The sequence below is a fragment of the Rhinolophus ferrumequinum genome, chromosome 7, assembly GCF_004115265.2.
Source record: "Rhinolophus ferrumequinum isolate MPI-CBG mRhiFer1 chromosome 7, mRhiFer1_v1.p, whole genome shotgun sequence".
Taxonomy (NCBI): domain Eukaryota; kingdom Metazoa; phylum Chordata; class Mammalia; order Chiroptera; family Rhinolophidae; genus Rhinolophus; species Rhinolophus ferrumequinum.
This window is the reverse complement of record NC_046290.1, coordinates 62,752,711-62,769,244: the sequence shown is the minus strand read 5'-3', so window position 1 is coordinate 62,769,244 and position 16,534 is coordinate 62,752,711. Positions and strand designations below refer to the sequence as shown.

Sequence of the window (16,534 nt, the reverse complement as noted above, 5' to 3'; positions counted from 1 at the left end):
CAAACATTTTTTTTTCGTGAACAATGTTACCTTTTATGCCTCAGTTTCTACATTTTACAGTAGTATTCACATCATAAGAGTTATTCCAGCTGAACCTTTGAGATTTAAATAAATATCAAGGAAAATCTCCCATTATATAAGATTATGCAAATAAAAACCATTGAAAGTCAAAATTGGTTACATGTTATAGAAACTAACAACACTGAAAGGTTTGCTGAAATTTAGTTACATTTCTGCTTTTCCAAGGGGATCTGGGTTAAGAACTAAACAAAAAAAAAAAGTGAAACAATTAAATATGTAATTGGTCTCAAATGAGTTTCAATTTATTGGGATCTTCCTTCCTTTACAATCTAAACAACAAAACTGTGTTCTATGCAAAAGCAGTTTTGTAGATAGTTAGGTTTTTCATTTATATTATAGTTGTCTCCAAATGTCACTGAAAAATTATTACTCCATTTTTAGTAAGATAACCAAATGGCACTACTCTAGTCAGTTAACAGTATTACTCTATTAAGCTGAAAGCTTTGTTTGGATTAAGGAAAATAAAATAGTTATGAAAGTAGCTGTGCCAAAGTTTTTTCAGTTTGTAGCAAGAATAACATTGCAACATAATTCACCCATTGTAGATTCTTCAATATTCCTTCCAAAGAGAAAAGGAGTGACCAACCTGAGAGTCAATGAGCATACACGCAAACCATCTCTTATTTTCTTGGGAGAAATGCATCTGAGGAGATCCTGAGACCTGGCTGAGTGGGGTTGTTGCTGCTGCTAGAGAGGCAAGGTGACAAAAAAGGCTCAGTTTCACTTGCTAGTCAAAGACAAGCTTCAAAATGGCATGAGTCAATGTGAGGCATTTAATTTTGCCAGAGTTCAAATGGTAACAAGTTTAGGGAACATGCTAATTACATAGAGAATAGCGCACACCTGGCCCCAACCACTCTTAGTTGTAGCATGATTACTGGAGACACATCAGAAATAACAGACAAGCGAAATTACATAGACAACTGGACCACAGAAGAAAGGTGAGGGGAAGGAAATACCAGTATTTATCCCAAGTTCAGAGGTCTTCTTTTAATAGAGCTATTCAGATTAAGTGGAGACCTTATAACTAAACTCTACATCATTCCCACAAAATATTCTTCCTTTACACAATCGTGATTATAATAATACAAGTCATAATCGGTGTATAACTTGAAAGCAATTTGTTGGTATCAAGAACTAATAAATTTTTAGAAAAATTTGATCAAGACTGAAGTGTCTATTTTCTATTATCCCCCTAGAGAGGGATGTTTGTGATTCTGTTCTTTGTGGTATAGAGGAGGTAGCTAACCCAAGTTCTGACTCAGCTTTAAACAATGGCATACCTGCCACTTATCTTTTTCCTAGAACTCTTACAAACTACAGATTCCATTAACACAGAGACCTAGCAAACCATAGCGGGGTTTTGGAATCACATGGGAACCCACCTGGAAAAGTCACAATACTATGAATGTTTGGAGTAGTTTTAAAATAGATCAATGTGGCGTTCCATTTTATTTGAAGCTGTGGAACATTACTTCTTAAATTTCCCTGTAGGATGAAAAAATGCATTTTCAGATATAACAGAGAAAAACTTTTTTGGGGGGGAGGGGGGATGGAATCACAAAACATCTAGAGCTGAATAACTTAAACCAAGAATCAGACACACTAACTCTTGTGGAGTGGGGAACCATCCATTCTTGTGCCAATATGATGCTAACACAAAGAACACACATATACTTAATCTCCCATTACTGTGACACAACCCCGACAGGCAGGTGAGAAATCTCCCCTCAAAAACACATCTCCAGCGTGGTGTAGTTATGATGTAGGTATCCAATGTATTTATATAAAACAACCATCAAACCATTGTGTTTTGAATCGTACTACTGCAGCGCACCTTACAAGAAGCCATTTTTCTGGCGTTCACAGAAGAGGTGCAAAATAACACGCTCTGGAGAACAGTGTTAAGATACTTTGACTCATATTTCGCTCAATAGATGGCTAGCTGCTTGTACCTGTATTAATATTGTGAATAGTAAGATCTATATTAAAATGTGAATTTTTTTCCCAGATCTATGATGATAGAACAAAAAAATTCTCAATTTCATAACAGTAGAGAACTTCCTCCAGAGGCATTTAAGGTACATTTTAGTTTCTCACTCCTTCTTGGTGTTGAATCTGAAAGAAAAAAAAACCACCAGAGAATAATTTTCAGGTTCTATGAATACTTCTAAAATCAGAAAAGGCTGATAGTGAAGATATGTTACCATGACTCCATAAGGTATGTGACATGAAGAAGTTTAATCTTTAACAATGCAAAAATGCTACTAAAGTAATGGCCCCACTCACCATGGTAAGGTAGTACTTAGAAAGGGCTTAAAATGAAGATTAAAGAAGCATATCAGTAACATGATAAGCCAGATTTACTCGCAAATGAGGGGCATGTAGTGTAAGTGTATTATTTGAGATCTGCATTAGTTGATACTATGTTTAATTACATCCTACCTTGAAAAAAAAAGAATTTAAAAAATGTACTTTAAAAAAATCCAGTAGATGCCAGTTTAAATAAGACAACTTTAGAAAATGTCCATACTGATTCTTACTTATATCAGGAGCATTACTTCTAAATTGGCCATTAGTATTACAAACAAATATAAATCATATTACAATTAAACCTGGAGAAGTGAAAAGGAAATATTCAAAATTCCATCCGAAACACAGCCACTATTAGCAATGTATTTGCTTACAATCCTTTTCCCTATGTAATTTTAGAGAAAAATTTCATTACATTCAAATGGTTTCTATTTTTTAAGAACTAAAATTAGTCAATAAAAATGGCATGGAAGGAACCAGTTCTGCCACTTTCTATAAATGGCTTTCAACCTCTCCTTAAATCCATTAACATGACTGAGTGTTAACTTAAAAGTATTTTGAAGAGTAACAGAACTGAAATCATGGGAAAATAAATGACAAATCTAGATTTGCCTAACCTTGAGGAAAAGACAATATGACTAGTCAAAATAGCCTATTTCTGATACCATTAAAACTGGTATTTTATTATTTTTTGAGTTTCAATTAATAGACCCTCCTGCAAAACAATTATCTTGACCCTTGGTTTACTGGACATTCTTTAAAATTTTCAAAGACAGTTTATTCCTGAGATTAGGAGATCTATGTCTTTTGTCTGATTTTATACCTTCCCTAACTTATCAATATATTAAATAGCATCTAGAAATCAACCATCTTAATTCCTTTAAACCAGAATGATTCCTACCCTTTTTTCCCCTCATCCCTTTGCCATTTTCATCTTTACAATTCTACTTTTAAGTTTTCATGGAAAGCTCTTTTAAATACATATTTTAACTTTCCCAAATTTTACTTATTGTTCTGTAATTTTGTCTCTATGTTACAAAAGAGAAACAATGCAAAGTAGAAAAAGTACCTGTTTAGGGTGAAGTCAGATACCCAAGATATATATGCCTTAAAACAAAAACAAAACCGATTATAAATCAAACCATTCTGCTCACTAGAAAAATTTATCAATGTCATGACATAAACCATTGCTGACCTAACCTTTAAGTTGAGAAGTACTGACAACAAACTAAGTTCTTTTTATCTGTCATCAGTTTAAGATGAATGATTTTTTTCAACATGACTATTTCATTTGAGGACAGAAGAATGGAGAATCATTGGAAATTTTAGTTCATCTATTAAGATAAATGATAGTATAATAGGTGTAAATTCAAAGCTGGATTCCAGATTTTCACTTCATGCAATTTACCTGCTGAAAGTGCTAAGCACATTAAAAAAAAAAAACAACAAAATAAACAACACAACTCCCATTCTTCAGTAGAACTAAATCGTATTTTCCAAAGGAGCTTGCCATTCGCTATTAATGTTTAACTCCTACTATTCATTAAAGTTCACTTGATCCAATTTAGATACTTTTGCAAGGAAGGGAATTAAATTTATAAAAGCTGGATTTAACATTCTAAAAAGATTTGGGGCTACAATAAAACAAATTGATGGAAATGTTTCCATTTTAATTGGAGACAACTATTTATATAGGTATTTGAGTAAGGAGCTTTTATTTATTTACATTGGTCTATGTTAAGGGCAATATTATATATATAAATAATATTATATACTTATTTTATTAGCAGTATTGTTATTATAATAACTTATCACTGGTTATTTAATGGTTATTTAACTGGTTATCACTTTGCTGACTTAATACTGTTGGATCTTAACTCAGTAAGTAGTTTAAAAACCCAGAAAACAGTTCACTATATTTGTTTTAAAAATGAAAAAAAAAAAAATATATATATATATATATATATATATATTCAACAATACAAAGACAGCATAATAAGAAAATCAATCACTTGTATCTAGCGCTAATGGTTATATTTCAAGGGTTTTTTAAAAATAGTAATGTATTTATAACCAAAACTATATAGCTATACTTAAAAAAGAAATCAACCTATAATACTAAATTCAAATATACAAAATATTGAAAATATTCATGTATCAAATACACATATAATCTTGCTCATAAGTCCCAAAAAGCAGATTCCTCTGTGATAAAAAGCTACTCACTTGCGTTTATGATTGGTTATTAACAAGCTTCTTTTTCAAATAATAGAATGTTTTTCCCTCTTCTAACAAATCACAAGTTCATGTGTCTCAAGAAACAAAGATGTTTATAGGTCCTTTTTGCTTGGTACTTTCATTAAGTGGGAAGCGTGATTAAATATATTTTGGGTGTTCTTGAAGATTAGAATTTACTTAAGAGGGAAAACTCTTTTTTAAACATCTAATGACCAATGATGTAAAAAATATCCTACATTTGTTTTCTCTGAAAAGGTCTTCTTTTAGTAAGATTTGCAGTACCTTGAAAAATTATGTTTCAAACCAAATACAATACCACAGCCTTTTCTAATTAATTTATAGTCTAATAATCTGTAATTCTACATCAGAGCAAATAACCACCAAAGTTTATCTTCCCACCACAATTCTTTTTAACTTACAAGGAACATTTTTTGAAAACATAATTTTGATTTACAAGAAATAGTTAACCACTGCATTGTCTCCAGTTTTGACATCAACAGGGAGAGCCTAATTTCAATAATACCATCACTGACCTTTCTAACTCAATCCACATCTGTTATAAAAACAATGATTATTCTGAATTCTGCAAGTTGCACGTCAGAGAAGGTGCAACTGGCGTGAAAGCTGCGTGATAAATGCCTGAGGGAAAGAGTGCCTTGTGTCACTCAAAGATGACCTTCCTACTGATTAAGGAGCAACAGTGACAGGCTCTCATCAAGTTCATCACTTAACTGGAAAAGTGGGTAAAGGCACATGGATTGCACATTCCACAAATAAGTTTTTCATGTGGAGTTACTGATTTAACTTTCTGTAACAGTATAAACAAGATGGCAAACATTTCCTGGCATTTAAAGTATCCTAGCATTGATGCGTTTTGTTTACTACCGAGGAATGAGCACTAGTTCATCAAGATGCAAAAGTACAAACACATTCTATTCACTCTATAAAGTAAAATTGCTAAAATTGTACTGATCAAAGGATTAAACTATCAGAACTCTATAATATTCACTTTTAAAAAGTAAAAGAGCATAAATAATTATTGTAAATTTTAGAAACACAAAACTAAAATTAATTTTTCAACAGCTTATATAGAAGACAACAAAACTAACAATATTTAAGGCTAGTTTACCTTCCTGGATTGTAACCTTTCCTCTTTTATTTTAGTCAGCCCATCAAGCACACCACCTCTCACATAAAGGTGTTCAAGAAACGATGAATTCAAAAGACTCATTAAGTTCACATTTGATTTCTACAAGGATAAATGTGTTTCTGGTCATCTTGGAGTTAATAAAATTACAGAAAATGTATGTACTTCAACCACTTTATTCTGCATAGAGAAAGTAAGAACTAACAAGATAGAAAACTCTAACTCAGGGGTGTCCAAACTTTTTTCAACGTTTTTCACCAAGGGCCATATGCGGTAAAATACACAAACAGCCGGGCCACTCACTCAAGGTAAAGTACTGGTTAATTTAAGTAAACTAAATATATTTTTGGAATTTGCTGCGGGCCAATTAAAAATGGATTGTGGGCCACAGTTGGCCCATGGGCCGCAGTTTGGACACCCCTGCTCTAACTCCACAGACACCTTTCCTAAGGAGCTATCAGTGAACATTCTAAATCTTTTATATTCCAAATATTTGTGGGGATTATGTATAAGGAAAGTTGAATCTTAACAGCTCAGAAATCTCCTTCCAAGCTTTATTTACATTGTAATAAGGGCTTTTATGGGTATTTAAAAAAACCAATTCCATTGAACTGATATTAAATCTGGCAGAGTACAATGAAAAATAGCATTACTTGGCTTTGTCTTCAGCTGCTTCAGCTTTGAGACATCTACAATTAAAAAGCCAGGATTCAAATAGACAATGAATTTTATTTATTAAAATTTCCACTTCCTTTATCTCTAAGATAGATTTGAGGCAATTAACGTTTTCTAAAGTAAAATATAAGAAATCATATTGGAAATAAAGTTTCTGGTTAAAAATTTAAATTCATATACATGTATTCGTATTGCTAACTAGGCTGAAGTAAATGTTCGCCAAGTTGTATTTCTGAAAAAGTGCAAAATGCAATGATACTTATCTTGTTAAAGGCAGAAACCTAGATGACATTTGAGTGTTTAAAACCTCATTCATCATGGCCTATGGAAGTTGGCAGATAGAACAGTTATGAAAAATAAATACTAATTGCAACTAAATGAATATTTGTTATGAACATATAAAAACTTTTTTTTAGCAGTACAAAACCCTAACTCATGATGTTCATTATCTCATTAACTTACAGTTATCAACTTAAGAATTACTATCTTGCTTTATAACTTAAATGATTCATTACAATGAAAAAAGGGGTTAAGAACTAGCAAGGAAGTAACATTTATTAGTGCCATATAAAATGACAGGCTAACTTAATTCCATTACAACAGAGATACCTGGTGTTACAGCCATTTGACAGGTAAGAAAACCAAAGCCTAGAAAGGAACTTGCCTTGCAATTTAGTTAAAAAGAAATTAGACAAGGATTTGAAACTATGTATTTCTGATGTCAAAGTCTATGTTTTCAAGTTTATATTAGTTTACTAAGCAAACATTATTCCAGATGCCTTAACAATGAAGTGGCTACCCTTAGGAATAAAAATGTTCTGCCCATCATCTGTGGAAGCACTTTACTCTGAGTATTTTAATGTTCTTTAGATAGTCTCCTCTCATCATGTTTTCTGGTACGTTGACAGATTAAGTAAAAATTAAAAAGAATTTGTATGATGTCATATTTGAAGGCTAACTAGAAATAACTAATGTTTCTTATATGTAAAAAAATTACTGATTTAAAAATATAGAGAAAAACCCCTTAATTTTTATTCAGAGCTGATATACTAATATTGCAGTTTTCAGTTTAGATTATAAACCCAGTAATAAAACACTCAGCATCTGTATCTTGTTAAAAGATCTATTTCCAAGATAAAACTAAAGTGTGCTTCTTTAGCAGATTAATTGCTGTGAGATCATCACTTTAGTTACATAAAAGCTAAATGGAAGTTTTAATGTTTCTTTTCCAGCTGTATCACAATGTAACTTATTCCCACTAGTGAAGCAACTCCAATTTCAAAAGTGGTGATTATCCACACCCTTTCTTTTATAAACTGCTATTAGGGGAAAAAAACTGCAAATTGAAATGTTAGTACTTTGTAAATTCATACTGTACATTAAGATTTTAGATCAATTCAAATCTATTACTTAGTTGCTACTGATAATCTTAATATTTAATAAAACTTATTATGCAGAATGCTTTCACTTACAGAATACTGGTTACATAAGAGTAGAAACACACTTTATATGTGAACTGCTATAATAAAATAGATCAAGGGATCATATTGTCAAACTTTGCACATTCGCTGCATTTAAAAACCAAAAGAATATTATTATTGTAAATTTTAGAAACGTTTATTTTAGAAACACACAAAACTGAGTATTTTAGTCCAACATCCTTCAAAGAAACAGGGAGCTACATGTTCATAGGTGCACACTTGCATGAATATCCTTGCCATGATTCTAAGATCTATAACAGTTAGAATAGAGGACATTACATTTTGATTTGAAAAAAATATTTAAATTAAAAAATTTTACATACACAATATAAATAGATAAATATCACTTTCAGAACAAAAATAATGATAAAGATTAAACAAATTAGTGTGTACCAAACAAAACTTTTTTTTTTTTTTTTTTTTTACTTTTGAGTCAAATTCTATACTGGAAAAAGACAGAAAAGCCTATATTAGTTTTGCAGAGGTGCTTTTAAAATTTAGCAAGGCTGCAAATTCTGTCAATAAATAAAACCAAATCAATATTTGTTAATAAGCTATGAAGTACATATACTGACAAAGCAAGCTGATCAGGTTTAGAGGGCTGATTCCTATTTTTTGGCATCATCATGAAAACTCTGTGACTGACCGACACATCATTTCCAGTTTCACCAATAAGGCCTCAGTGTGTACTCCAGGACACACTTTTAAGTTCTCAGGCAGTTCCTTAAGAATACTTGGGAGCTTCAGCAATGTCTTGATATTTCTAGCATAAAGGTCCAATAACCAGTCAGTATGAGCACTGGTGGTTTCCTTGTAATTCTTACAAGCCATAAGCAGCTCATTTAAATGAGTTAACCCTTTGAAAGCTAAGAGGAACTCTGAAGATAAATCAAAAATTGAACAAAAATTTAGCAACATCCTACTAAGTAAAAACGAGCCAAACTCAAGTTGCTGGTGGTAAAACTGTTTCTCTGTTTGTGCATGAAAGTTCTCCACTGTATCTTCTATTTTTGTAATAGCAAATAGTTCTTCCTTGATCTGAGACGATAACACATAATCCAAGGGCAATTCCCCCTTAGAGTTCCTCTGCTGTAAAAGCACTGGGCCTGTGAAAAAGAGAATGCAGAATGTTAATAGTAAAACATTTTTATTTTTGCAGCTTAACAGCTGTTTTCTCTCTCTGTTTTTCTAAAGCATCCAGGGCTCTGTTTACAATCATATTTTGTACTAATTCATGTTGACATCATCGACTGGCTATACATATTGACTGCCTGATAAAGGGGCATTTAAAAAAACCAAAATTCTAGTAAATTGCCTAATGAGAGTTGCCTAAAAGTACATGCCTTGGTTCAATAACACATATGATTATAAATGAAAAAAATAAAAAACTCTTATGAAACTTCACACATTGTTATCTTGAAATAAAAATTTCAGTGTTAACAGAAGAATTTAACAAAATATATTCATCTGAAATTCTGTATAAGAGTCTCAAAAGTATGCCACAATATCACCAAGAAGAGAAAGTAGTGCCCTCTTCCATTGACGACAGGCGACCTTGCCCAAATAGAACACAAAACTAAAATGTTAACTATTCTGGGTCAAACTCAGAATTCATCCATCTATCGTAGCTAAACCCATCTAACCGCCTACTTAGAAACTACTGAAGATAAGAGTTTATCCTTTAGGTAGTAAAGGATGATGATGGAGGAGCAAAACACCAACAACTCAGTATATGGTCTCAGAGCGAAGTACAGAAGTATCTGTACCTCTGTCGAGTCCTATAATTATTTATGCACTGTCCCATAAAATTGTTATAAGGAATAGAAAGGTTTTAGTACTCGTAGACATGATCAGAAAGTCCTACCATACAACATAGATCACATTGTCAGGGAGAATAGATTATAGCGGCTGAAGCTTAATGACGAATCTGATCAGACACGTGTAGTGGTCTAGATAGATATAAAACGTATTGAATGTAAAAGATCAATCTCTGATGATATATGATTCATGTATAATTTATGAAAACAAACTCTAAATCAACATTAGGTTTCTTCTCATTATGTTGGTATTTCTAAAATAATGCTCCAAGTTACTCCTGTTAAAAAAAAAATTCACAGACACAAGTTACTAAAAGTAAACAAAGGTTTTTAGAATCAAATAAATCCGTAAGATTATTGCTCTCAAGACTAAGTGACTCACAATGAAGAGCTAACATAGTTCCTACAATGATGGTATCAAATCATTTGACAGATCCAGATCCAGAATGTGACTAAAGCAAAGATAAATCTGTATGATTGCCCAAGGATCTTGATAAATGCAAGGAGAAGTAGATTTCCTCTCTCAGGACAAGGGACTGACTCATCTTCACCAAGGACCCTAGAAAAATTCACATCGGTTGCTATAATGCCATTGTCTTCTAAAGAGTTGGACATAATGTAATAATGTCTTTTATATCACTGAGACCACTTGAAGCAAAGCCAAATATTGGCTTGGAATGCCTGATACATGGTTGAATAGAAAAATAAAGCACTTGGGAGACAAAACATTGTTTCAGTAAACATATAATAATAAAAATGTAGAACTGAAAAATATATTCTGAAGTGGTATCAGTACAACAGACACAGTAAGGCCTTTAGGGGGCAGGAGAAGACTGTAAATAACTAAACATCTTAAGTTACCATTACACAGCCTTTCTTAGAGAGAGATGTGTGTGTGTGTGTGTGTGTGTGTGTGTGTGTGTGTGTATATATTTTACTATATATATATAGTAAAAAGAAATCTAAAGAAAATATACTTTTTATTTTCATGCAGAATCGATAGCTTTAAATATGGGATAAAATAATTTTCTATTTCAAGTTAATATTGGTACAAAAAAACTAACAAAATTTATACAAATCTTTATTTCTGCATTATAAGCTACTCATCAGTTTTCCTTTGTTTTTCTTTTAAAACCCAAGTCAGCTTTGACTATTTTGATGTAAAATTTATTAGTTTTCAGTTCAAATATAAAAAGAGTGTCACTGAAAAACATGGGGATGGGTTCCTGAAAGCAGAGAGAAAAAAATCAGCAGAAAAAGCAGGTGAATATTAAGCTCAAGTTGCCTCTATCACAAAACCCCTACACAACAGTTATCACCATTTGAAAATCCTCCCACTTTAACTTAATTGACTGCAAAATGTGAATGAAGAAGAGATATTCTAGGATACCTTCTTTTATAGTCTGTAAAGAAATGACTCATAAAAAAGATTAACCGAGTTAGCAGTTACATACAGGAAAGGAAACAAGAATGAAAAAATCCAAGTAATCACAATTGAACATTTGTATCCATTTATTAATAAGCTTTCAGAAATGGCTGTTTCACAAAGACATTACACACTTTAAGTAAAAGTATTAATATTTAAAACCAACACACTCAAAATACATTCTCACACACAAAACAGGCTTAATAATACAATAAATAAATAAATACATATTATAAAACGGCTTTTATCCCTCCTAAATAAAAGGTGCTTATATTCTAGGAGACTTTTTATCTTTACTTTTCATTAATATAAAATAAAGGCATCTTTCCTTACAGATCTTAAATACGTGTATATAAAATGCTATCTACCTCTGAGGGATTCATCAAAAAACTGGATAATTTATCAAAACCCGTTTAGCATAAACGCACTCACCACCATGCTGGAGTAGCAGCTTGCCAATTTCTACATGTCCGTTTGACAGTGCATCATGCAAAGGAGTCACCCCGTCCACTTGAGTGAGCAGATCTACCTCTGGACAACGTTGCAAAATTTCCTGGACACACACTGTGTTACCATAGTTACAGGCTTCATGCAAAGGCGTCCAGCCAGCATTGTCTAAATTAGAAATCAAGACAAGTTTTAAAACAGCAAAAGTAGGACTTTTGGTAGTGAAGTACTAATATTCTACTTCCCTTACCAGTGTGACTTCCTAGGTGCTTCATATACAAATAGAATGCTTTAACAAAAATATCTAGGGCATAATCATATTTATAACTATAAGAAAAATAAATTAATTTTAAAACATTGACTTTGGGATTTGATCAAAATATGGACACCAAAAATTGTTTCTGCTCTATAAGCTATAAACCAATATATGAAGAATTTCTTGGTTTCGCTACTGGCAATAATTTAAAGATATGTTAGTCAAATACATTTAAATAATTTTTCTGAGTGTAAACACTTAACTGTTTAACATCACAAATATTAAGACAATGATTAGACCACAAAGATTCAGAACTTACCTTTAACATTGATGTCTATTCCTGGCAAAGAGAGAAGAAGAATCAATCTCTCCACTTGGTTATTTATGCAAGCTCTATGGAGGGGTGTTTCTCCTGCCATAAAATATTAATGGATTATTCCAGAGAAGACAAGATATCAACTAAAGAAAATAATCAAAGGGCATGAACTAGGAGATCTGGCCCCAAGCCAAAAAATTATTTATTGAGTTTTCCTTTTGACTGGTTTAAACATCTTTTGTACTAAAAAAAAAGGGGGGGGGAACCCCACCAACCCATAGAGCTTCTGTTCTATCAGCAATTCAGCAATGAAATTCTACTGCACAAGGTTTTAACACAGGCATTGTCTCCCCCTAGTTCAAGGTTTAAAGCTTCAATCCCGTTATAAAACCCCCAAATGATCAGAGAACACCAAAAATACTGGGTTTTGCAGCAATAAAAGTTTAGAGTGCAATTGCCCTCTCTTAAATTTATTCATGAACCTACGTTAAATGTATGGCTCTTTTTTATACAGCATTTATAGCTTAATTCAAATGAATGTTTCTGGCTAAGCACAAGTGCCTCTACACACTCAAGTATAATTCAGAACTTCAAATCCATTAACAGATGGTTTGCTGCTTCTCAATAGGCTGTCTGGCTTGGCTACAGCAGCACAGAGAAGGAGAAATGGGGGAATCTTAATATAAACACACACACACACACACACACACACTCAAAAAAAAAAAAACCCACACACACAAAAAAACCCTAGTACCATTTAAAGCTGAACAAGAGTGACAAATAGAATGGCTAAGTTTTTTCTAGGAGGGATGCAATTAGTGTCTGCTGGCAAAATTGTCTATCTCTGTGATAACTAAGAAGCTATAAGTGATAATCTGATACAAGGGGAATTAAAAAAACTTAAAAGTGATTGATTAGAAAACAAATGAAATACTGAATAAAATTTTTTCTTGCTGTAAAATAGTAAGCACATTTTTAGATTCTGTTTTACAGATTATCTCTGTAATTTCTACCAAAACATTTCTTTTACGTTGCATTGAAATCCTTTTGAAGTTTTCCTCCTCTATTTTTCAATTCCTTCCTCCCTCCCAGTTCTTTCTGCTGTTCAGCCTAAAGTCATTCATATTCATTTTACGTTCTGACACAATAAACAAAGAAAAAGGACATTGTTTTGTGAAGTTAATATCTGAGCTCTCACTTAATACATTCTTTTCACATTTTGAGCCAAATGGACAGTTATCCTGAATTTATGACATGCAATTATGAACCAATTATATTGTGTTGAAAGTTTGTAAGAGCTTCACTAATAATGATAATATTTGTATTAAAAACACGATATAGCTCATCAACAAGACACTCAACAATTTTACTTTTTAAGAGGTATAGACTCTTAAAAGGTAGCTTCTACTTGTGACTTAAGAGGTGCCTAAGTAAAAGGTGCTGGAGTGAATTATTACAACACTATTCTTGTTACTCCATCCTTTAGGTACTTAGGTTCCAGTATAGTTAGAACCAAAAGCCAAACACATTTCATAGTCTGGGCTCAATGCCTGGAAGAAAAGAGTCCATATGCTTAACACAGCTATGTAACATAGCCTACTCTTCATTCTTTGTTCACAAAATGTCTAGGATTGAAAGAGATGAAGACTGAATTATACTTTTAAATCAAAAACACTGATCCTAAGTAGCACGGGTTGAGATGGAATAGAAAAGTAAGGTGGGCAAGTCTGGAAAGAGTGCAATATGAGCTACACACTGTATTTAGTGCGTACTCTATTTTACTGGGTATTAAACAATCACGTTCTTTGAATAAATGACAGTTCAAAAAATAATATGCTACCCAGGAAGGTATTTTCTGGACCTACTTCAGTATTTAAGTTCAAGTATTCATGAGGGACAGTGTAAAACTTGCAAATACTGACCACATCCATGAAAAGTTCCAAGCATAAATTAACTTAGATACTTGGAATACCTTTTAAATTAGTCTTGTGGAAATTCATCTTTTTAACTAAAGAGGGGCAATTCTCCTTGGAACATGACAATTCTCCTTCTGACTTCTTCTTCAATCTTCTTAGTGATGAGGAACATTTAGCAAGGTTCAGCTCTCTGAAAATAAAGTAAGAAATGACGGAAGCTTGTTTTTTACCAAGGCATGGCAGTATGCATCAGATATTTTAAAAAACCTTTTATCTTTTAAACCCCCTTATTCATTCAAATCTTTACTGCTTTCTATTTTTATATGTATTTCAATTGTACAGAAACAAATTTTAATGCATTAATTTTCATTTTATTAACTTTACACCCCAACTGCGTACTGAAAAATTTTTGAATATGGAATGTCAGGAAGAGAAAGAGACTAAGTAAACTGTATTTCGCAGAGAGAATAAAGCAAATAATTTATATCACAGGGCAAAAATTGTGTGGAACAATAATCTGATGCACAGTTTTGGAAAGTACTTCATCTTAACAGAAAGAAAGCATGTACACAGGATCAAAGAAAGCAAAAATGTTAAGCATACGTACTTACAGGTCTAAAAACTGAGTTTTCTAATTAGTATAATTCAAAAAGCATCACATAACCATAAAGTTTAAGAAATGTGTCAGAAAAAGAGCTCTACTCTAAAAACAAAACATAGTTGGTTTATAAGCATCACTTAACGGTAACTCTGGCAGCCCTTCAACTTGTTTCTGTTTAGCACCATTCAGCATTAGTAAGGCCCTCTGAGATTCAAGGCAAGGCCGCTGTCCTATTTTCTTTGGTATCTTCATCTTTCCAGTTCCATGCATACCAGTTTTCCCCAAAGCTGGCAAATAGGAATATACCTGTTGGAAAATAGTATTATATTGCTTTCTCAACTACAAAGACCTGGAAAGCAGTAAAAATAAATTACCTAATTCATTTCACCATTAAATTTAATTATTGTTTCTTGGTTTCATCATTGAATGCTACCCTATCTCATTTAAACATGCTAAAATATTAAGAAAGCTGATAGTTCCATGCCATTAAGTCAACAGGACATACACAAGAAGAAAAATGCCTTCGTCAAAATATTTTTTTCAAATTCCATTGTTATGCTTATTTAGAAAAGCTCTTTTGATAGTCTTACATTCAACTTGCATATTTTAAATATTTGTGATTTATGTACAACTGGTATTTTGTCATTTCCATTTCAGTAGTACCTTCCTTCAACAATTCTGGAATAAACAGAATAAGGAGTGCAAACGTCGTTAAAGACAAGGATTGTTGCAAAAACAGTATTTGCCCAATCTAATTAACAAACATATTTATCATTTGTTAAAAAAGCTGCTTGAGATATCAGATATTAATGATAGTTAAAGAGAGCCAAGATAAAACTGGAAAACCATGGATCAAATGTAGCGGATATGAGTGGATCTATAGAATAAAAAAAGGTAGTAACTTTTGGTATCATTAGCAATTGTTTTATAAATACCATTAAATACTATGTTGAATTTTTTTGGATCTAGGTATTTTCAAAATAATAATCTTACGTACTGTGGCAAATGATTAGGAAACAAAGATTCTTATATTATTTTTCTGTTATCAATCCTTACTTACTCTCAAGTAATTAAAATTTCTATTCGCTCATTACTCCATGTTTTTGAAGTAGAAAAATACACTTTTTGAAAATTTAAAGAACTAGAATTAAGTGGTGCTTACCATTTTCTCAAGAGAGAGTGGCTCAGAAGAAATACTGATGGAACTCTGTAAACACAACTTTTTAAAGACTGCCTCTGCAACAAACATTTGAAGCCAGGAGGAGGAAAAGGAACAAATGAAAATCTCTAATTCCTGGGAAGAAAAATCTGTGGAAAACAAAAGTAAATATAGTTATTGCTAAACCCTGTAAAATTAATTTCTATAGACTATTTCCTCTGTGGATTTCATTCATGCAAGTGATTCCTATACGAATAAGATTCACCTACATAATTTAAAAACACAAAAAATAGATTGATGATATATGGATAAACAATTATGGGATTTTATCACCATACTTTTCAATTAATGTTAAAGATCTCTTCCCACAATCGGATTGCATCTTTGGAAAACTGGTACTTTTTTTTTTTAATGGGCACACGTGTATTTAACTTGCAGTGATTAGTCTTGAGTTGATAGGAAAAAATAAATTAGACCCCTTCCCCTGACAATACCCATGAATTCTAACACTGCAGAGAAGGAGGAAAGGTGAAGAAAAGGGAAAATGTAAGAAAACAGAATGTATAAGGATTTCTTTAGAAGTTTGTATCCACTCTACAAGTGGGGAAGGGGGTATAATTTTAAATGATCAAACAACAAAAAACATCCAGAGCCTCAAATC

General features: G+C 32.3%; 1 protein-coding gene across 2 annotated transcripts in view; it reads right to left on the bottom strand.

Moving 5' to 3' along the window:
- Positions 1–8,204: 8,204 nt before the first annotated feature.
- The window catches only part of SLF1 (SMC5-SMC6 complex localization factor 1), a 62,016-nt gene continuing 53,686 nt past the window's right edge, over positions 8,205–16,534 (bottom strand). For both annotated transcript variants that reach the window (XM_033110776.1, XM_033110777.1), the window contains 6 exons: positions 15,877–16,022; positions 14,857–15,020; positions 14,170–14,303; positions 12,201–12,293; positions 11,611–11,793; positions 8,205–9,041 (listed from right to left, as the gene is read on the bottom strand). In XM_033110776.1, the coding sequence (XP_032966667.1) occupies positions 8,560–9,041; positions 11,611–11,793; positions 12,201–12,293; positions 14,170–14,303; positions 14,857–15,020; positions 15,877–16,022 (1,202 nt within the window). In that variant the 3' untranslated portion in view covers positions 8,205–8,559. The remainder of the gene's footprint in view (positions 9,042–11,610; positions 11,794–12,200; positions 12,294–14,169; positions 14,304–14,856; positions 15,021–15,876; positions 16,023–16,534) is intronic.